The 23,635-nt window shown below is 38.8% G+C and overlaps 1 protein-coding gene and 1 long non-coding RNA gene across 4 annotated transcripts in view; one reads left to right on the top strand and one right to left on the bottom strand.

Annotated features, from left to right (window-relative positions):
• Positions 1–21,930, top strand: part of GOLGB1 (golgin B1) — a 45,406-nt gene extending 23,476 nt beyond the window's left edge. Inside the window, exons 7-16 of one of the 3 annotated variants that reach the window (XM_073652632.1) lie at positions 66–1,458; positions 1,874–1,923; positions 2,052–7,144; positions 7,241–9,029; positions 9,957–10,097; positions 10,708–10,839; positions 11,298–11,392; positions 14,243–14,368; positions 17,252–17,342; positions 18,803–21,930. In XM_073652632.1, the coding sequence (XP_073508733.1) occupies positions 66–1,458; positions 1,874–1,923; positions 2,052–7,144; positions 7,241–9,029; positions 9,957–10,097; positions 10,708–10,839; positions 11,298–11,392; positions 14,243–14,368; positions 17,252–17,342; positions 18,803–18,934 (9,042 nt within the window). In that variant the 3' untranslated portion in view covers positions 18,935–21,930. Of the gene's footprint in view, positions 1–65; positions 1,459–1,873; positions 1,936–2,051; positions 7,145–7,240; positions 9,030–9,956; positions 10,098–10,707; positions 10,840–11,297; positions 11,393–14,242; positions 14,369–17,251; positions 17,343–18,802 lie in introns of all 3 variants that reach the window. The other 2 variants (XM_073652633.1, XM_073652631.1) reach the window with 2 other exon arrangements.
• Positions 18,847–23,635, bottom strand: part of LOC141166187 (uncharacterized) — a 58,995-nt gene continuing 54,206 nt past the window's right edge. Inside the window, exon 4 of the long non-coding RNA XR_012251255.1 lies at positions 18,847–19,699. This is a non-coding gene — a long non-coding RNA (uncharacterized lncRNA). The remainder of the gene's footprint in view (positions 19,700–23,635) is intronic.

Here is a 23,635-nt window from a genome sequence, read left to right as displayed (position 1 = left end):
TTTTTTATTATACAAAGTATTCTGTCATGAACCAGTACATTCTAACTTATTTGATTACTTTATAGGTTCTGTCTGAGCAGTTTCGGGAAATGGAACAGGAATTGATATCTGTGAGAGAATCTCTAGTTATTGAACAAAAAGGAAGCTCTCAACAAGCTACATTGTACAAAGATGTGTTAGAGGAGAAGAGTGTTTTATGCCAGCAATTACAGGAAGCTCTTGATAAAGAAAAAGAAGCAGCATGTGAGATGGAAAATCTGAATTTCCAACTGGAAAAGGCTAAAGAGCAACTGGATGCTACACCACAGTCTGGCTTGGAACAATTCCAAGTAGATAGAGGAGCACAAGAGCAGCTAGAAATATTGAGAGCACAGCTGGAGAAAGAGAAGGGAGCTCAGGAGGCATTTCAACAGCTAAGTGAAGAGCTGGAAAAAGAGAGAGGTGCCCAGGAAGAATTGCAACATTTAAAAGAAGAGTTTGAAAAGGAGAAGGATGCTTATAAAGAATTGCAACAACTAATGAAAGAGTTTGGAAAGGAAAAGGGTGCCCAAGAAGAATTACAACAACTGAGGGAAGAACTAGAAAAGAAGAAGGGTGCCCAAGAAGAATTACAACAGCTGAGGGAAGAACTTGAAAAGCAGAAAGGTGCTCGGGAAGAACTGCAACAGCTAAGAGGAGAGCTAGAAAAAGAGAAGGGTGTTCGTGAAGAATTGCAACAATTAATGAAAGAGCTTAAAAAGGAGAAGTGTGGCCCAGAAGAATTACAACAACTAAGGGAAGAGCTAGAAAAGGAGAAGGGTAACCAAGAGGAGTTGCAGAAAATAAGAGATGAGCTGGAAAAGGAGAAGGGTGCCAAAGAGGACTTGCAGAAGCTAAAAGAACAGCTTGAAAAGATGAAGGTTGATCAGGAGGAGCTGAAGCAAGTAAAATCGGAACTGGAACAGCAGAATGAAACTCAAAAACAGTGTCAGGTAGAGCTGGAAAGGCTGAATAAAGCCAATGAGGGGCTACTGGTTAAAACAAAAGGAGAGCAAGGTACAGACAACATATATGAATCTGATGAAGGCCATATAGAAATGGAAAACGTGCAAATTGAGCTAGAAATGGAAAATAAAAAACAAGAAGAGTTAACCAGACTGAAAGAAGAACTGAAAAGACTTAAAGAATCTCTCAAAGAATTTGGTAATGTGAAAGAAGAGATTGAAAGAGGGCAGAAAACGCTGAGTGAATTGGAGATGCTGAAACAAGAGATGCATATAATGAGAGAAGCACAAGATGAGTTGAATAAATTGCAAGCAGAGCAATGCCATGTGAAAAATCATATAGAGCAAAGTGGCATGGGATATACATATCTAACTAGACAGGGGTTAACTAAAGAGGAGCCAGGAATGCCTGAAAAGGAAGAAACTTTAGTCTCATTTGCAAACCTCAATACCCAGCACTACACAGTCACAACAGGTAAGCTGCTTAGAAAAATATTACTCTCTTATTGTTGAAAATAACCTAACTTTGCAAAAAAAACTCTTGCTAAAAATATCGGGTTTTCAGGTCTACAGCTCCTAGTAGGACTTATGAGTCAAAAATACAAATAAACCCAGTGTGTAGAGTGATTGTACAGTTATCTTAATCCACTCTGCCCTCTCTTTTTGCTAACCTCAAGACAACGAACTTTGAAGTTCCATTTCATTTAGAACCATTTTCACCATCTAAATTTGAACTCTAGATTTTGAGCCTTATAGGTGACCCATCTGTTGTAACGCAATTTTAATATGCAATAGAAAAATATCAGTTTGGTGTATTTTTCCATTTACCAGATAGCTAATGACCTTTCCATGTTCTGAATTATAATATAAAAATAAATCTGATTTCATAGGTGAAGATTCTGTTATCCTATCATCTACAGAAGGGTGTAAGGAATCAGAGGTGAGCCACCAGGTGAGGTACTGGTTTAATTTCTGAATGTGTGGACATTTACTGCTTGTGCAGTTTAGGCAATTTTCATATACAGTACAGTTATCAATAACATAAAAATGTCCTTTTTTGTTTTTCAGAAAGTGCAATCCACTGTTTTGAATGTCCAAACTAGTTCAGTGTCTCAGGAGCTTGTTCTTAATGTTACTAGTGAAGATTTAAAGGAAAAGCAACTGTCTATCCTTATGATGGACGTACTCGATACTCAAGAAGAAATAAATAGACTCAAAGCAGAGCTACCTGTGGAAGGAAACTTGAATGAATGCTCATTAAGTGAGCAAACTGTAGAAGAGCGCAAAAATGTATCAGAGGAAGCTGACTTGCGTATCCAGACGCATGACCATTCTGATCTCTCATACCAGAATGTTACTGCAGACAATGATGATGAAATTCTTTTAATGAAAAAAATGGTTGAAGAGCTCCAAAGTCAAATAGAGACTGTAACATCTGAGAAAGAGCAAATCTCATTAAAGCTTGAGGCCCTTCTAAACAAAGAGACTATTGTTGAGGTTTTGTCCACAGAGAAGCTTTTAGAAGCTGAAAAGCAACAGCTGACAGTCTATGAAAGCCAAAATATACTTGTAGAGCAAGTAAAGAGTTTAGAAAATGAGTCAAAATCTAAAGACTTAAAGATCATTGCTTTACAGAAAGACCTAGACCATATGAATCTGCTACTGTCTGAGAGGAATGAACTTTCAAAGCTACAGGTAACCCAGTTAGAAAAGAAGGAGCAGCATATTGAAAGCCTAAATGAAATACTTGGCCTTAGTCAAAATAAGGAGGAGAGACTCTCCGAAGAACTTGCCTCAAATGAACGTGAAAAAGTCTTACTTCAAGAATTGCTTTCACAAAAAACAACAGAGATTCAAGGCCTTCAAGAATCTATTTCTGAGAAGGATCGACAAGTTGAAGAAATAAGCCACAGCTTATCTGACAAGGTGGTCGTTCTAAATGAGGAAAAATATTCCATGAGCAAGGAAATAAAATCACTGAAGGAACAGTTGAACGCGACCATCCAAGACCAAAATGGAATTGGGGAAGAATTAATACAGACATTAAGAACAGAAAATACAGAAATCCTTTTACAAATGGAAAAGGTTACTAAAGAGAAATGTCATCTTCAGGAGATGTTTGAGTCTATTCAAAGTGAGTTTACAGAGTTGAATAGTCATTTGGAAACTGCAAAATTGAACCTTGCCCAAAACGAGGAATTGATAAAGATTGCACAGGAAGAGCGGGACGTACTGCAGATGCAATTACAAGATCAGAAATGTGAACTTTCGAAGAAAGAAAAGGAATATGAGGAGCTGCAGATTCAATTAGATCTTCAGAGGAATAACCATGTGCAAGAGCTACAACTTCTAACTGAGGAACAACAAAATCGTTTAGAAGTTATTAATGGTTTGCAAGGTGAAAAATGCATTTTAGAGAGTCAGCTACAGTCTTACATAAACAATTCAGAACATGATGTGAGAGAGGTTGGAATAGAAGAGAGTGAGGAGCATCAGACTCAACTAGAGGGTTACAAAAAAGAGATTGAACATCTAAAGAGAAAGTTACAAGCTGCACTAACTAGTCGAAAAGAGCTAAATCGTAAAATCTCTAAACTCGAGAAACAAATGGTAAATTCTGCAGTGAATCAGGACAAAGACTTTACTATTAGTGGTGATGTTGATGTGAAATCCTTTGAAGAGATATCTGAGCAAAGCATTACAGATGATTGTCTGAAAAAGCAACTGTCTGAAAGGGAATCTGACCTGGAAACTGCCCAGAAAGAACTGGCTGAAAAAAGTGCTGCTAATGAGCAGTATCAAAACTTGATTGAAGAATTAACGTTAGAGCTAAAAGCTAAATCAGGACAAATTGATTCTTTAAAAACCGAGCAAACAGAGAAAACATCAGCAGAATCTTATATTTCAGATACCGTAAATGCTGTGGATCAAGAGGCAAGAATTCAACTTGAAAACAGAATTGCAACTCTCGAGGAAGACAAAGAGCTATTACAAAAAAAAGTACAAGAGGTGTTGAATTCTCGCAGAGATACTATTAAGAAAGCACAAGAGAAAGACCGCCACCACCGTGAACAGCTAAAGCAACAGAAAGAGGACTTTAATCTCTTGCAAGAAAAGTATGAAAAACTACAATTAAATCAAAAGTCATATCAATTGAATGAAGTAAGTCTTGAAGAGAGCAGTACACAAACTATGAAGTCAGAAAAGTCACAAAATACCATTACTAATATTTTTGAAGATGCTACTTCAGTGGATGTTTCAGGTGAAAATGCTGAAGAATCACATTGGGGATCGGACTGGGTAGATTTTTCACCTGCAAGTATTGTGGACCCTGTGGTCCACAAATCAACTATTTTAAATGTGACAGGTAAAGACTACCAAATGCAGATGGAAGTCTTTCAATCTGAAAAAAATGAACTGGAATGTAAAGCTTTGCAGCTAGAAGAAAAACTAAATGGCTACTTGGAAGAGATTTCACATATGCAGAATACTATAGAACAATTAAATGGGAAACTGCAAGTTGAGAAGGAAAAAAATCTGAATTTAGAAGTGCATGCATCTACCCTGAAAGCTGAGATGGAAAGTAGTAACCAGGAAACCTCTCAGCTAAATGAAGTTAACATAGAGAGTTTAAAGGAAGAATTAATGCAAAAGGTGGAGGATATTGGACAACTTCACAAGGAGCTAGATGTTGTAAATGAAGCTCTTAAAAATGCAAATATTTTGTTGGCTGAGAAAGATGATGCTATACTGTCCCTACAAACTCAAATAGAAGTTAGAGCTAAAGAGCATGAAGAACTCCACAGAAAACTTGAAATGCAGTCTCTCGAATCACAAAATAAACTGGATGAAGAGGTGGAGGAAGCAAAGGGCAAGCAGCAGCTTCAAAGAAAGCTTCAGGCTGCATTGATCTCTAGAAAAGAAGCTATGAAAGAAAACAAGAGTTTAAAACTAGAATTAGACACTGTTTCAAATCTCAAGGATGACTTGTCTATTAGATTACAACATTCAGAGGATCTGATTAACCAACTAAGTGTTGAAAAAGTCACTTTGCTTAAGACATTATCTGCTCAGAAAGAAGAGCGAGACAAAATGATTTCTGAAATTGACAAACATTTACTGGAAAACCAAAATTTGGAAGCCTCTTGTGAAAGCTTAAAACTAGTTTTGACCGGTATCACACAAGAAAAAGATGATTTAGGAAGAGAGTTGGAATCTTTAAAGTTGTCTCAAAATTCAGAGATATCTGAATGGCAAGAAAGGCTTACAGATCTGCAGAAGGAATATGAGACACTGCTACAGTCTTATGAGAATGTGAGCAATGAAACAGATAGGATGAAACGTGCCATGGAAACGGTGAGACAGGAAAAGCAAGAGTTATTTAGTAAAATAAAAAGTGTGGAGACTAAAAAGAAAGATGTAGAGAAGCAACTAGAAGAGGCCGAACAGGAGATTGAAAATATAAAGGAAAAAATGAGGAAATTTGCCAAATCTAAGCAACAGAAAATACTTGAACTGGAAGAAGAAAATGATCGATTAAGAGGAGAATTGCAACCAGTAGTGGGAGAGTCGCAGAATACTAGTACAGAAACTTCAAGACTAAAAGAAGAGCTAGATAAGCTCCACTCGGAAAACCATAGTCTTTTACTTCAGTTAGAACAGGTAACCTCTGAAAAAGATAATGTAGCGCAAGAAACTGAATCACTGAGACTACAATTACATAATATTGAGTCTAATGTTCAAATGAGTCTGCAGGAACATACATCTGAAATACATGAAGAGGTTATAGTTAAAAATGAGGTTGAGGTGACGCACTCACAGCTCATGGGAAATAAAGAACAGCCTTTTGTAGAGCTGGCTGAAAAACACAAGATAACCCAACCACAAGAAACATTGGAGGAAAATTCAGAAATTAAGGAACTGATACAAAAACCAGAGTGCAATGCTAAGATCAAGCAAAATGAAATGGAGAGATTGAATGGAGAAATAAAGGTTTTGATGGAGGAGAACTTAAATTTGGAGACTCGGCTCAAAGATGGTCAAAGTAGTGTGGCTAAAATGGAAATAGACATTGTACAGTTGGAAAAGAAGCATCAACTAGCAGTTGGTGATCTGGATGAAGTCAGCAGGCAGAAACAAGCCATTGAGCTTGAGAAAGATGAGTTAGAAGAGAGGCTAATGAACCAAATGGCTGAGCTCAATGGAAGCATTGGAAATTTCCAGCAAGATGCAATGGATTTGGAGGTAAAAAATGACAGCCTACAAAAAGAAGTAGAAAACCTTAAACTTCAGTTAGAAGAGGAAAAACGACAGCTGGAAAGACAGAAGATTGAAGCTCTGTCAGAGGCACAAAAAGAGTATGTGGAAAAGTTAAAATCTGCAAATCTGAGCGCAAAAGGCAGGAAAACGCAATCAAAGGAGCTTCAGGAGCTGCTGAGAGAAAAGCAGCAAGAAGTTCGACACTTGCAAAAAGATTGCATACAATATCAAGAGACTATCAGTGGTTTTGAAAGGGCAATTAAGGTGCTTGAATTTGAGCACAAGAAGTGTGAAAAAGAAAAATTGATCTCTAATGATAAAATAATCCAAGCATTGGAAGACACAAACAAGGCTCAAAATGAGCTAGCATCTTTTCGTGTGCATCTTGATGACACACAAAGTGAGGCAGCAAGGGTCCTAGCGGAAAACATGAAACTGAAAGATGAAATACGGACCATTGCTGAAAATACAACAGTATTGTTGAAAATGAAAGAGGAAGATATGGAGAAGAGATTTCATACTGAGCAAGACAAACATGTGAAACAAGTAGTGAATTTACAAGAGAAAATAAATGTGCTACAACAAAAAAAAGAACACCTTGAGGGGTTAGTTGTCAATTTACAGAGCAAGATAAGGGAAAAGGACCAGGAAATGAAGGACTTGCAGGGTGAATTAAATCAAAATATAGCTAAGCTTGCAGCCTTTACTAGTAGCATGTGTTCTTTGCAAAATGATAGAGATCGTGTTATAGAAGAATCCAAAGAGTGGAGTGAGAAGTTAACTGATACAATGCATAAAAAGGACATTGAGATAAACGACAAAGAGAAAGTTTGTGTGGATCTTAAAAATGAGTTGCTACGTGCCACAACCCAACTTGAAGAACTTAGGGCTGAAGTAACCAGGTATGATATATTTTATCTTTAATTCTTACATTTAGATTATTCATTTAAAATATATTTTACTTACTCCTCTTTCTTCTATTGTACTTTTACTTCCAGAATTCACGCAGAGAATAAGGAACTTGTCACAAGCCAGAAAACAGAAACTGAAGTCCACCTAAAAACGAGAGACTCTCTGTTGGAGGAGAAGGCAATTCTTTCATCCTCTTTGAAGGAAGAGCAGAAGATGCACAGTGCCTGTCTGCAGGAACTGAAACTGCGCACTCAGGAAGCAAATGATCGTCAGAATCAGTTGGAAGCCGTTGAAATAAAACTGAACCAGATTAAATCTGAAAATGAGAACCTGTTGGAAGCAGTAAAAAGACTAGAGACAGAAGTCCAAAACTGGAAGTTGCATAATGAGCAGATTCAGAGCGATCTTCAGGCTTCCAAATCTCTTACAGAACAGTTGCACAAAGAATTGGAGCAAAAGGAGCAAGATGTGGTGCAGTTGTTAAATTCACGAGAAGAAGCTGTGAGTACAGCTGTTAATGAGCTGCAAGATGTACATGCTATTGAATGCAAGACCTTGCAAGATAGACTTAAAGAAACTGAGAAGGAGTCATTAGACATGCAGGAAAAATTAAAACAATTAAAGACTCAATTAAAAGCTTCACAAGAAGAGGTTGGCCAAAGTAAAGGTCAGCTCGACTCCTTTACTAAGTCGATGTGCTCACTACAGGAGGAGAGAGAACGTGTATTAGGTGACTATCAACAATTGGAGCAACGCCATCTTGATGCAATTCTTGCCAAAGATAGTCTAATTCAAGAGGCAGCAGCAGAGAGCAACAAGCTACGTGAAGAGTTAAGGCTTCTTCGCAGCCGTACTGATGATTTAAATGCACAAAATGCTAAATTGAATGCTCAGCTGACTCGCTACCGGGAGGATTTGAAGGAGCTTATTTCATTGAAGGACTCTCAACTTAAACAGCTTCTGGGTGAAAAATTGCAGGAGATTGAAAGGCTAAGACATGAGCAAAGTAACCAAGAGCAGCAGCTGAATCAAGAAAAAGGCCAACGAGAGATTTTGCAACAGGAGCTAGATGAAAGCAAGCTAGAAAAGAAGAAAATGCTGGAAGAGATTGATAACCTAAAACTATATGTATCTCAACTGCAAACTGAAATTGGCACACAAGGAAACCAGCTTGAACAAGCCAAGCAAGAGATGCAGCACTTGAAAGACGAACTGATAAACATGCAAACTGAGTTGACACATTTACAAGAGGAAAGCTCCCGAATACAGGTAGAAGCCGAACAGCGAGTACAGCTTGCAGAAGATGAACTAAATAAGAAGATAAGGAGCATGCAGCATGATACTGGAGTCTTGCGTAACGAGACTGAGACTGCAGAGGAACGAGTAGCTGAGCTTGCAAGAGATCTTATGGAATCCGAACAGCGATTGCTAACTGCAAATGAAGAAATATCTGGTCTAAAAGCTCAGCTACAGGCATTTGGAGGCTCAATGAGGTCTTTGCAGGACAGTCATGATTTAGCTCAGGAAGAAATTCAAAGGCTGCAGGAGCAGCTGACAGAAGTATCTGTCCTGAATACAGAGCTTAGTGCTGTAAACACAGAAAAGGACCACCTCACTACTATGTTATCTGAAGGCAAGGAACAGCAATACAACTTGGAAATGCAGCTTAACAATATAACTAATACTTTACAATTCAGGGAAGAAGAAATGTCTAGGATCACATCTGAACTTCACATCTCGAAGACTCAGCTGCAAGATATGTCCAAGGCTATGTCTGGTCTGCAGGAAGATCATAACAGATTGCAGAGCACCTTGAAGGCTCCACGCAAGGAAATTGAAAGACGTTTGCAGAGTCCTTCTCAAAGAGAAGCAAAGGTACGATAGAAAACCAGAAAATAACAGTACTTTGATTTTGTTAAACAAAAGCTGATTTAAAATAATGCAAGTTATTAAAATGTACATATAGTAGAATGCAGAGAAAGTTGAAAAGAGATGATATGCCTTTGCCAAAAATGCACTTCATAGATATTTCTGGCGGAGACAGTTGTGAGATACTCCTCTTAATGAATTGGGCAGATTTTACTCCAGCGCTGCCTGCAATAAGAATGGCATAGAAAACACAAGTCTTAAAAGACAATGGGTCCAATTATTTTAGGCTTTATACTTGCACTACAGGGACATTAAATTTTGATGAATTTCCAAGGCGAGCTTATCTGACCTCGGCAGATCCAAACTTCACTCCCTTTCAATGCAGCTAGCTGGGACTAGTATAAAACACCAAAAGGTGCTAAATTTTTGCATAGGTTTGAGTTGTGCAAAAATTTTGCAACATTTCAAGTTTTATGTTAGAAAACTGGTGAAAACCACCTTAATGAATCTGATCAAAAGAATAAAAAGATTAAATATGTTGGATAAAATAGTAGAGAGAACGGGAGGATTCTTAGTGTCCTTAGTCAAGTCCAAGTAGACTGGAGAAAAATTATATTTGGTTCATCCATGTTTGTAGAAATTGGCATTTACCGAAGAACAATTGTACTAATCAAGACACTATATAATAAATTGCAATTACAATATTAACATAACTGGAAAATTCATGATTTGTAGTTTTAAAGACGTTAATGTAGGAAACCTTGAAGTCCCCGGGAGTTAGGCCCTACACTAGGCCTAACTACTAAGTGTATGATGCTTGACACTGGGATTCTCTTTGGCATTTTGAGTCTCCGTGTCTTTCACCGCCCTCCCATGACCATATAAGTGCTCCACTAAGCAAGAAGACAGTAATTCATGCGATTTATCTTTCAGATCTCCAGTAATGAGGCTAACGACTCGGTTGAGGAGCTTCAAAAGATGCAGACAGAGGTTCAAAACTTGCATACCCAGCTCAGTGAAACGCTTACGCAGGTGCACCATAAGGAACTCAGGATCCAACAGCTTAACTCAAAGGTCAAATATGAAATGACTGGATGTTAAGAAGTATTTCCGTTCATTTCTTCATAGCACTTATACAAAACGAGTCATCGGATTATGTCCTATGCTTCTACAATATTTCTGTCCTTACTGTCAATAGCAAAGAAACTTACTAGCTTAATAGACTTTTTATAAAAGCATTTTTCATAAATGTGTTCTTTAATAGTCCATTGCCTATAATTTCTGCCTAAAACTGAACAATGGACATATACAGAAGTAAGTAGTTGAAATATTTACCGAAGTTTGGTAGTAATTCTTGTTTTACTATCAGATACATTGGCTTTTTTTGTAGGTCATTTTAAGAACAGTGCCAGTAAATATTCAGTCGATAACAAAGCGATGGTGGCTGAGAGTCTTATACAAATGTCATAACCAATATGACAGCACTTCCTAGAAAACAATAATTAAAAAGCCCTACTACAATTTAATAAAAATGCCAGTTTCTCTGTAAGAAACCCAATTTGCTAACTTCATGTAACACATGAAGTGCTATGTACAATTTTAACTATTGGAAAGAAATCCTCTTGAAAAGTTATGCCTTTGTCTTCTTGTCTGTGCCTCTTATAATTGTGTTTTTTCTTTGCAGCTTTCTCAGATATTTGAAGAGAAAAATGCTTTATCTCTGCAATTGCGCGGCAGCAACCAACACCTGCGAGATGCTACTGGTCGCTGCTCATCTCTTGAACGACAACTTCAAGAATTGCAGCAGAAGAACCTGGTAAACAAAAAAAAATTCCATGGAAACACCAATGTAACATTCAATAGTTAAAAGGCAGGATGTAGGAAAACCTAAAGAATCTAGTTTACCATTGAAAATGATGTGCTGGACAAGGCCAAACCCCTTAATGAATGTTTATCTGAAGCCATTTACTTAAAGGGTTATTGCTGCCATGGCCAGAAAAAGGCATATCTCTTAGATACCCCTACTAAATTGTCCCTAGCTGCCCAGATCCTGCTAGCCTTATCGGAATTACCAGCAGCCTATGGTGGTGGGGTACAACCCAACGCTTCCCTCGACGGCAGAAATCGGACAAGTTGTATGTCAATGTCCCTGATGGCTTGTTTTCGGCTGATCCATGTGTGCATGTTTTACAGTGATGTCAGGGGAGGTTGTTTTATTTGTAGGGACAGCTTGAATTTGGATCTGTATTTTTATAATCTTATTGTGTAATGTAGGAAGCTTTGCCAAGTGATTCAGCCCCTGGAGCTCCTCAGGAGAAGAAGGAGCCTCAGACTGAGACTGATCAGCAACTGCTGGAACTACATGAAAGGTGGGTTGTTCCTCATTAGCACATCATTTACATTGTATGGCCAATATACAGAACTATATGCAATTTTCTGTGTATTCTGTATAACCTGTTCTGACTTCATCTTCCATGACTGGTTTGAAGTGATCAGGCTCTTTGCATCTTCTCGCCCTACCACTTGCACCAGTGACCCTATTCCCTCACATCTCCTTCAGTCCCTTTCTCCAGCTGTCACCACTCGCCTAACTAAAATTTTCAACCTCTCCCTCTCATCTGGTATCTTTCCTTCTTCTTTTAAACATGCCAGCATACATCCATTACTTAAAAAACCATCCCTTGACCAGAACTGCACGACCAACTACAGACCTGTTTCCAATCTTCCCTTTATCTCTAAACTCCTGGAACGCCTGGTCCATTCCCGTCTAATCCGCTATCTCTCAGACAACTCTCTTCTTGACCCTTTACAATCTGGTTTCCGCTCTTTACATTCTACTGAAACTGCCCTCACTAAAGTCTCTAATGATCTACTAACAGCTAAATCTAATGGTCACTACTCCCTGCTGATTCTCCTGGATCTCTCTGTAGCATTCAACACTGTGGATCACCAGCTCCTCACTATGCTCCGCACTATTGGCCTCAAGGACACTGTTCTCTCCTGGTTCTCCTCCTATCTCTCTGACCGCTCCTTCTCTGTGTCTTTTGCCGGCTCCTCCTCCGCTCTCCTTCCCCTTTCCTCAAGGATCAGTCCTAGGCCCCCTTCTTTTCTCCTTATACACCGCTCCCATTGGACAAACAATCTGCAGATTCGGTTTTCAGTACCATCTCTATGCTGATGACACCCAATTATACACTTCTGCTCCAGACATCACCCCTGCATTACTACAAAAGACCAGTGATTGTCTTTCTGCTGTGTCTAACATTATGTCCTCCCTCTGTCTAAAACTGAATCTGTCAAAAACTGAACTACTCGTATTTCCTCCCTCCACTAACCTACCTGTGCCCGATATTGCCATTTCTGTATGTGGCTCAACCATTACTCCCCAACAACAAGCCCACTGTCTTGGGGTCATTTTTGATTCAGATCTTTCCTGCACTCCTCACATCAAATCACTCGCTCGTTCATGTCATCTACACCTCAAAAACATCTCAAGAATCAGGACTTTTCTCACCTTTGACTCAGCAAAAACTCTTACTGTAGCTCTTATTCATTCTCGTCTTGACTATTGCAACTCTCTACTGATCGGGCTCCCTCTTACTAAACTCTCCCCTCTCCAATCCGTCCTTAACGCAGCAGCCAGGATCATATTCTTCGCCAACCGCTACACCGATGCCTCTTCCCTGTGCCAGTCATTGCTTGCATTGGTTGCCCATCCAATATAAAGTTCAATTTAAACTTATCACGCTTACCCACAAAGCGCTCCATGCTTCAGTACCCCCCTACATCTCCTCCCTTGTCTCAGTCTACCACCCTACACATGCCCTCCTTTCTGCCAATGACTTAAAACTAAAATTCTCCATAATCCGAACTTCCCACTCCCGTCTCCAAGATTTCTCGCGTGCTGCGCCAATTCTTTGGAATGCACTACCCAGGACAGTTCGATTAATTCCCAATACCCACAGTTTCAAGCGGACCCTAAAAACCCATTTCTTTAGACTGGCGTATCGCCTCCACACACTATCTGTCCGTCCCAGTTTTCCCCCATATTAAAATCTTCAATTTCAGGTTCATACCAACCATGCACTTAATAGTCTCGGTCAGGACTGTACACATACTGGCTGGCGACCAGTCCATGTATTATTATTTATCCTATTCAGTATATCAAGGCTGCATTATACAATATATGTACATTCTACCTTTTGTGTCTCCCCCATTTCCTCATAGACTGTAAGCTTGCGAGCAGGGCCCTCACTCCTTTCGATATGAGATATGCTTATTCTGTATTGTCTGTATAAGTCCCCCCCTAAAATTTGTAAAGTGCTGCGGAATATGTTGGCGCTATAAAAATAAAAAATTATTATTATTTTTAAGGACAAGGTGATTTTTAGTTTTGCACTTGCGTTTTTTTCCTCTCCTTCTTCCAAGCGTTATAACTTTATTTTTCCGGCATGTAAGGGCTGTTTTTGTTGCTGGACAGATTGTAGTTTTGAATGACACCATTAATTTTACCATTGAGTAAAAAAAATGGGGGAAATTAGGGGGAAAAAAAACCCCACAAAATCGTGACATTGTTTTTTTGGGTTTTGTTTTCATGGCGTTCATTGTTCAATTCTGACATTTGAATTGTGTGTTGTTTTTTTTTTTTGTTTTGTTTGCAGTGTTAACCGATCTAGTTATTTAATTTTTATATTTTATGCTAGATCAGATTTTCACAGATGTGGTGATATCACATATTTTTAATGGTGGAGGAGGGGGGTGGTGATTAAAATTTTTATGTTTATTTGGTTTTGTTTAGTTTTTTTAAACTTTATAATGTATTGCAGTATTCAATAAAAATCAAGGCCTCAAAGGAAGCTCAGCCGCACGCTGGCCCTTCATGTTTGTAACGTCATGGTATGTTTGGAGGTCTTCAGCAGATCCCTGGCTGACATGGCAACCCATCAGCGCCCACCGGGCAGCATACTTTAAAGAGAATCTGTCGTGCTAAAATTAACCTCTTGATTGAATTAGGCGCACATTTTAACACGTATTACTTGTATTCGTTCCAGAGAAGTGATTTGACAATGCAAATTTTTCCAACCAGCAAAGTAATTTTTAAGGAGTAGTTGTTTAATGTACTCATTTTTTTTCCTGCCTGAAAAGTACTTGAAACTCATCTGTTTTTTGTTTTAATTTGATCACTTGCATTATACATTTAATATTGTCTCTATACACAGGTATTTGGAAATAAAGCAGCAGAATACTGAACAAGAACAAGTGAGGTCTGTTCTGGAACAACAACTGAGAGAAGAACGACAGAGATCAGAGTGCAGGATTCAGGAACTAGAAGAAAATCTGAACATGTGAGTACAACACCAAGAAGAAGAAGAGGGCCCCTGTGCAAGAACAATATATGGGGCCTCTGCAGTCCAGTAACTCCTCATAATGCACAATTCCATTGGCTTTGGAGGTGGATGTGGCCCCCTTACCTCTTGGGCCCCTGTGCGACTGCACGGTTTGCACCATTGATGAGTGCGGTCCCGATGTTTGCCATGGCAATTCACAGCCATATAACAGCCTTAGAGTCTGCCGAATATAGTGACCTGTTCAGAAAATTGCAACATTTAGGTGGTAAAAATAATATTTTCCTTTCCGGTCATGCCAATTTGCATTAATTCCTGAAATGCACCTGTAGGTTAGTTAATAAACTACCTGACAGTGGTTTTGAATATGTTGAGGGGGGCTGTTTTTAAAATGCTATCGCTTTTGGAGGACCACAAAAGTCACTTCAAAACTGAATAGGTCCTTGAAAGAAATAAGATTTTTTTTTTATAAATTTCCTTTAAAAATTACTGCTACAATTTTAAAGTTTTTAACATCCTAACAAAATCAAAGAACATTTTACAGATGGTGCTGATGTAAAGCAGACATGAGGGAAATACTATATTATGTGGTATGTTGTGTGGTATGACTATCTGGATTAAAGGGATAACAATTCAGAGTTTGAAAATTGCTCATTTTTAGACATTTTTGGCAAATTTCTGATATGTTTTGCGTTTATAAAAAAAAAAATTGAGCTAAATTTACCATTATCATAAAAAACAATGTGTCACAAAAAACAATGTGTCACGAAAAAACAATCTCAAAATAACTTGGATATGTTGAAACATTCCATAGTTATTGCCACAAAGTGTCAGATGCCAGATATGAAAACGTTGCCATTCCCATACAGTAATGATCTGTATATCACCTTAGTGACCAGGACAAAGTACTAACCACTGCGATAAGCTCATAGGACGTTCTTGGCTGGTGTCTTGCATGCTATTTTGGGGGTTGGTTTTTCGAGCTGAAGAGAGGGACATATGTTTACATATCACCTATAAGAGATTCAACCTCCCTTTACAGACCTAAACAATAATTTGCCTGCATGCAAACATGTCAAGTTGCTAATGTGTATGTATATATATATATATATATATATATATATATATATATATATATATATATATATATATATATATATATATATATATATATATATATATATATATATATATATATATATATCTCTCTCTATCTCTGTTCTGAGGATATGCATAAAAAATTAAAAGGGGTTGTCTGCAAAGTTGGCCAAAATGGCTGCTACCATATGTTTAGTCTGTAACCTGTCCTAGGCACTTATTAGGAGGAGCCAGCCAGGCTCAACGAGCAAAACTGATCTGCGGACTCAGCGTGGTGGGTTTACAGCTGAGCCCAGAGCAAGGCTGAAGTGGTTTGCAACTGACCATGGAGCATGGCTGAAACAGGAGAAGGAAAAAAAACCTCCTCAACTGATGGAGCAGGACTTGAAGCAAGAGGAAAAAAGCCCATTCTGCTCAGTGTCCAACAGGTCGAGTGAGAAGATCTGCTTTGTTCTCTCACAATGCTGCTCAGACACATTCGTCTAGATTAGTGTTTCTTCAGGCAACCCGTTCTAATGCATGCCTTGGACAGATCACATCTAAAATATGTGATGGTGGCCATTTTTGGACACCACCTCAGAGAATCTATTAAAAACATATAGAAAAACTTTATATCGCCTAATACAGGGTGGTCCAAAAGTAGGTGGACAGAAAATAATAATTTATTTTGATTTATAGATAATATTATATTTACTAACACAAGCATAACATTGACAATTAAATTTTATTCTTAACAATAATACAAAATTAAAATTAAATTAAATTTTATCAACGCAGGTGCTCAAACTGTTTTCCATTACAATTTGCACAGCTTTGAAGTCGGCCTCTTACGCTTCAACAAACTTTTTTGCACAAGTCTCTTTGGGTATTAATTTCTTGAAATGCATCTCTTATGTAATTTTTCAAATCACTGACACTTTCTGTTTTTTTACTATAAACTTTGTCCTTGGGTACTCCCCAAAAGAAAAAATCCACTGGGGTCAAGTCTGGTGAACATGCCGGCCAATCAAGTGGGCCTCTTCAGTCAATCCATTTATTAGGAAATGTATCATCAAGATACTCGCGGACTACTCTTGAATAATGTGGAGGGGCCCCATCTTGTTGGAAATAAAGGTCATTTGAATTAGGCTGTTGCTGTAACTGGGGAACAACTTGATTCATTAGACTTTCGAGATACTGATCTCCTGTAACTGTTCCATCAAAAAATATTGGTCCAAAAACACCAAAACTTGAAATACCACCCCAAACATTGACACCAGGCTCATTTAGTTGTTGCTCTAATGTTAAATGCATGTTCTCATTATACCAGTAAATATGTGTTAATATGGCCGGATAAGTTGAAAGAAGCTTCATCACTCCACATAATGTTATCTAAAATTACTGGATTTTCTTCAATTTCATTAAGCATAATCTCACTAAATTGCAGCCGCCTGTCTGGATCATCCTCCAATAAACCATGAATTAGACGTGGACGATGAGCTTTCCACCCAATAGATTTCAGGATTCGCATGATAGAAGCTCGTGAAATTCCCAATTCCAAAGAGGCTCTTCTGGTGGACTTTTTTGGACTCTGAACTAATGTTTCAGCAACAAGTTATTTCACTTTACACCATGTTTGATAAATCTCCCACTTCATAACCTTGTTACACTTTCTGTCCACCTACTTTTGGACCACCCTGTATGTGTTATATGCTTTAATAACATAAGATTAAACTGTGATGGTAATGGCTTGGCATGCTATGTGTGTGTGTTCATATAATCTCTTCTCTCTTGTCTTTCTTGTAGACTAAGATCACAAGATTGGTCAGCTCCTCAGGACCCTGCACCACATGAAATGTCACTGCTGATTGAAACCCATGGGACCACAAGTGTTAAGGTAGGTGCTAGACAATGGTCTACCTTTGTCATGTCTTTCCAATGATTGCATGGTTTTATATTTTCTATGGTGCAGGGTTCTCCTCATAATTATAAATGTTTAAAATTGCAAAATGCTTGTAAACACCTTTTGTGATTTTAATAGTTATTAAAAATCCTCACAACTTTTAATTTTGTTTACTGCTCTTTGCCTAGGTTACTGGCCACCTCTCTGCAGATGGCTAGAACGCTTCAATGCTAATACGCTTCTTAATTGCTACAGAGGCGAAGCTGCCACTGCTTACTTGTTGAAGAGCGCACAGTTCGAGCGAGCAGTGCAGCCATTGACACTGGTCCGAACTGTCCGGAGCGCACTGCCCTAATGTTGAGACAACTCCTTATCCATTTACTCGCCCTCTTAATTAAGAATTTTTTTCCAGTTAGGTAAAGTTCTACCTAATAGAATATTTACTACCAATACTTTTGTAAGGCTATGTGCCCACGATGCAGAAATGCTCAGGATTTTTTCCTGAGCGTTTCTGCATCTCCCTGGTAGAAAAAAACGCATGTGGATTGTACATGTGGATTGTACATGCGGATTGTACATGCGTTTTCCTGCCAGGGACATGAGGAAGTGAAGTTTTCTTCACTTGCATTTCCGCATGCGGGTTGACAAGCGCTTTCCAAGCGATTTTAGCATCACTTGGAAAGTGCTTGTCAACTTGGTCACACGGCATGGATTTATATAGTGTGACCTAAAGAATGGTTAAAAATAAAAAATAATATCTATACTTAACTTCCGATGGCCCGCGCTGTCTTGATTCCCTCCGTCCCGGCTGCCGGCAGCGGTAGACAGAAGGACCTGCCGACGTCAGCGTCGCGTGACCCGTCACATGACTATGACGTCAGCGCAGGTCCTTCATTCCATCGCGAACTGCCGGCAAGCAAGGAGGAGCGCAGCGCGGGCCGCCAGAAGGTGTGTATATATTTATTTATTTTTTATTTTATTCTTTTTTTTACAGTTTTCTATGGTACCCAGGTCCGGAGGAGAGTCTCCTCTCCTCTAGACCTGGGTACCATCCGCACATTAGAACTCATGGAATGCGCATCTACATATACAGTGATGCGTAATCCATGCGATCTAATGCAAGTCAATGGCGGCGAAAACGCAGCGCTTCCGCAAAATAATTGGTAGTGCTGCGTTTTTTTCCGCAATGATAATCTGCAGCGGAAATTTCCGCAGCATGTGCACAGCACATGCGGATTATCATTGGGGAACATGGCAGGCCTTCTACCATGCGTTTTTAAAGCGTTTCTGCAGCGTTTTTGCCGCTGCGGAAACGCTTAAAAAAACGCATCATGGGCACACGGTCTAAAAATTAAATGAATGAGAATTTACTTGAAAATACAAAACAAAGTTTTTTCCATATTTGCTGTTGATATGAGCTTCTTTTATTCATCTCTATCTCTTAACTTCTACAGACTCGGAGCTCGTCTTTACGGAGATTTCTTCGGTTTCTTTTCTGTTCTCGCACCAAGGCACCCCTGCTCTTCTCCATTTACCTGCTACTCATCCATGCACTGCTATTATTGTGCTTTACTGGCCACCTATGAGAGAATACGCCTCCAAAAGAAAACCCAGGATAACATTAGAACCTACATGCTGCATTAGATCAGGAAATTACCTAAAATCACAATTGGTGCCAATCAGTGAAGCTGTTCTGTCACATGGCTGGAACCATACAGGACATGATGGTATTCGTTCAGGGCTACAGCACAGAAAACCCTCATCAGTATGAGCAGAGGAGCAGGACACGAGTGTTGTCCGTGATGTGTTCGCTTTCAACAAGATAATGTCCTTGGCAAGAAATGGAATCCTTCCCAGTTCACCTTTGATGCCTTCTCCGCAACCAAAAGCCTGACTTTTTTGCTGTTTGTGATTTCCGGAAATCATTTAATCTTCTGGGCGTTTTATGGCCTTTCATCTGTGCTTTTCTAGCAGTATGATTATAAAAAACATAAAAATCTTTTGTGTATTTGGCTGTAAATAATTTTGTATCATGTATAAATCTACATAATCTACTCCCTTTAGGGAATCTTTAAAATTATTTATTATTATTCCATAAAGACTAAGATCTTTCATTCCTATAAATGGTATATGTATTGATATTCTTTTGGTGGCTATTTGTATTCTTTTCATCCAGATTCGTCCTTTTGAGCTTGATTCTCCTTCCTCAGAAAGGATGTTTTATGGCTGTGTCTTGTAGTTCTTAATGACGAGTGTTAAAAATGTACTGATTAGGATGAAGGCCAGTGCTAAAGTACAAAGGAGTGTACAAAGCAGCAGCTGCTAGTGGTCCATTTAGACAGGCCGATAATCTGCAAAGACACGATTACTCATGAATATTGGCCCATGCAAATGCAAACAAGTTGTGAGTGGAGTGCAAGCATTTTGTCTAAACTTCACTTGTCAACCAGCCAGTAAAGGCAGTAGTGTAATAGCCCATTTACACGAGCCAATCATTGGCGAACCTGCGTTCATAGAAACATTCCTTTCAGATTATCCTCTGGTGTAAAACCGGTCATTAATCGGGTGATTTGATTTTTATACATGCATAAAAATCATTGTTATCGGCAGCATATGAATCCATGTAAACTAGGGTTACAAAACCTGTGACCCGGGGGGCATGTGCTGCCCAGTGTACCCTTCTGTGCAGCCCTCAGCCACCTGCATAGGGTCTGGTCACATGTATTTTCCATGTCATGGAGAAGACCATTTGCACCATTAAGATGGATCATTACGAATGGTGTGCTGTGTGGTCATTTCTGGGCCAGCCATATTTTGGAATATGTGAGCCCTTATTCCTAAAGCACAGAAAAGAATACATAAGGTGAAGAAATGGCCATGCATGAGTTCTGCTATATTCATTGTACCTTATGGGAGAAGGGAAACGCTCGACTGTTTCAGCATGTGGCATATACGAAAATGCAGAGAGCTGTATGCACGGTCTCTTCCGTTCTGGACTGTAAGCCCATGAGAAGGGTACCTCTATCTTCCTGATAGGTGGGAGCCCTTTAAATGGAACCTGCACCTATTAGATATTTATGGCACATACTTTCAATATTTCAACATGCATTAAAAGTATCAGAAGGCAGTACTTTGTCAGATCAGACTTGTAGCATGAACCATATTACCAATGTAGCACTTGCACCCAAAAATGTTGCGCATGCCTGGTGTAAACAGATGATGTGCTGCCGATTTAACATGCACTGTATAGGGGGCAGAACGATTGTTAATAGAATCATTCTGTCTCCATCATTGCTCATCAGCCAGTGTAAGCAAACAAGCACCCAACGACTTGTGTGTAGTCGATCAGCTCTCGTTACTGGCCTGACACGGGTCCGTGTAAATAGGCCATTACTCCATAGGATCGCACAGCTTGGAAATATATCTGATTACAGCTTTATAAAGTATATTATGTGTGATGACCAAATATTTGATGCTTTTGGTCTTCAAACCAGTTTAATGTTATTCATGACCCCTATTTAACTACTATTTTTAGTAGAAAGGAAACGGAGGCTTTTACTGGATCTCAAATCATTTGCTGACCATAGCAGCCCATCAGAATGTGGCTTTTATAATCCTGAAAGCTTCCGATAAGTAAGAAAAGGTGGGTTCTGATTGGTTACTACGAACATTATGCTTTTTGAGATGGTGTTTTTATATTTGAGGCACAATACTATAATGTGGTAACTTATTTCTGTGGGCTTTAACCTAAACAACATTTACCTTTTTGGTTCTTGGTGCACTTTAAAAGCCGCGCTCTGATAAGTGGTAAGAAACCTATGTCATATTGCAGTCACGTCATTGTACCAGCTTACATGTGAGTATCTTAGCTGTGTCTATGACGTTTACCTTCTGCACGAAGGCTTGTGTATATGCTGTATTCATGTTTGCCTCGTTCTTCATGCACTTGCACACTTTCCAATTAACAGAACTTAAGTGGTATTAAGACCTCTGCAACCGTTTTTTGTTTTTTTTTCTTGTCCCAGTGCATCTTAAAGTAACCTTGCAATAAGTCTTGATTAAAAAATTCTTTCTGCAGACCTATGCATTTTCATGGCAACAGACAACAAAATCGGTACAATTTGATCCTGCTGTCATACTTTATTCCTTTTGTTGCCACGTTCACGCTTACATATTCAGTAGGCTACCAAGATGTAGGGCACAGATGGAAGGGTCAGACTACACTGAGTTTGATTGTAGTCTGTTACCATGGAGATGGATAGGTTTATATCCAGCATGAACTGTATAAGCAAAACAAATGGAATTTTTTAATCAAGACCTATTCCAAAGTTACTTCAAAGCTATTGCCACTTCTGGGCTGTGTCTGGATTGCAGTTCAACCATTTTTCAGTAAACAAAAATGGGCAAAAGTGGTGCTGTTTCTGGGCTAAAACAAAAAGTATACAGCAAGGCAAAAGTTTTAGGCAGGGGTGGAAAAAAAAAATGCTGCAAAGTAAAAATCCTTTAAAAAAATAGTGTTAATTAGTGATGAGCGAGTATATTCGGTTAACCCTTTCGGCGAGTACGCGCAGGCAAGCTCCGAGTAGTTACAACTGCTCGGTGATATGTTTGAATCACTCCCGTGTGAATGATTTGCGACTGTTTGACAGCTTAAATACATGTGACGAATGCTTAAGAAACAAGCATTCCTCACATGTATTAAAGCTGTCAAACAGTCGCAAATCATGCTCACGGGAGTGATTCAAACATACCACCGAACAGCTGTAACTACTCGGTGCTTGCCTGAGTATACTCGCCGAAAAGGTTAACCGAACGTGCTCGCTCATCACTAGTGTTAATAGTTTGCATTTTTATGATTCATAAAAATAAAGTGAATGAAAAGAGAAATATAAATCAAATCAATGGTGTGACTAGCCTTTGCCTTCAAAACTGCATCAAAACATCAATTCTTCTAGGTTTAGTTTTTGAAGGAATTCTGCAGGGAGGTTGTTGCAAACATCTTGAAGAACTGACCACAGATCTTTTGTGGATGTGGGCCTGTGCCGATCTTTCTGTCTCTTCATGTAATCCCACGCACTCTATGACGTTGAGATCCGGGATCTGTCCAGGTCAAATCATCACTTCTAGGACTTCTTGTTATTCTTCATGCTAAAGACAGTTCTTGATTACATTGGCTGTATGTTTGGGGTCGCTGTCCGGCTGCAGAATAAATTTGGAGCCAATCAGACGCCTCCCTGATGGTATTATGATTGATAGCTATCTGTATGTATTTCTTAGCCTTAAATACTCCAAGAATCTGTGGTCAGCCAAGGAAACGTGTCTTTGGATGCAGGGAGGCGTCTGATTGGCTCCAAATTTATTCTGCAGCAGGACAACAATCCCAAACATACAGCCAATGTGATTAAGAACTATCTTCAGCACAGAACCCTGATCTCAATATTATCAAGTCTGTGTGTGATTACATGAAGAGACAGAAGGATTGCGCAAGACTACATGCACAGATCTGTGGTTATTTCTTTAAGATGTTTGAAACAACCTCCCTGCTGAGTTCCTTCAAAAACTGTGCAAGTGTACCTAAAAGGATTGCGTCTTTGATGCTATTTTGCAGGCAAAGGGCGGTCATACCAAATATTGCTTTGATTTACATTTTTTCAACACCTGTCTACAACTTTTTGCGCAGTACTGTACATTACTTTTTCTAATGATGTTCATTATTTGTGCATCTGATTTTTTTTTTTTTTTTGTGCTCATTACTTTTGATTTGATGCTTACTTTTTCAGTGTTTATGATACATTCATAGCCCTTTTTACAGTCAGCTTGCCTCCAGCCAAGGGTTGACATTGAATGGTTTTTCCCCTATATCAACACTGAATTTCTTACTAAAATGATTTATACTTGTTTATATGGACAATATTCTATCTGATGTGTAATAAGGGCGTAATGCAAAGGTTTAATTTACTTGATTGAGGGATTTGATATCCTCTTAATTATAAAATGAGATACTGTACAGCTTTGATATCATTTCTATGTTAAAAAAAACAAACTGTAATGTGGTATAATGTATATTAATAAAATTCCTTTAGTCCAAGATCTAACAGACTTTTTCTAATGTAAACTCTCATTTTTATGAACCTTGACCAGATTTGGGAAAACGTCAGCTTAAAGGTGTTGCCACTACTTTAACAACTACTTTTCAATCGTTCTATTTCCTCCATGTAAAATAACGGCTATACTCTCCTCCAATTCCGTTGCTGTTCCTGTTATGTTGCCCCCTGCTCTCCTGGGAC

The sequence above is a fragment of the Phyllobates terribilis genome, unplaced genomic scaffold (genome assembly GCF_046119375.1).
Source record: "Phyllobates terribilis strain yellow unplaced genomic scaffold, ASM4611937v1 Scaffold_11__3_contigs__length_659146591, whole genome shotgun sequence".
NCBI lineage: Eukaryota > Metazoa > Chordata > Amphibia > Anura > Dendrobatidae > Phyllobates > Phyllobates terribilis.
This window is presented reverse-complemented; position numbering and strand designations above follow the sequence as displayed.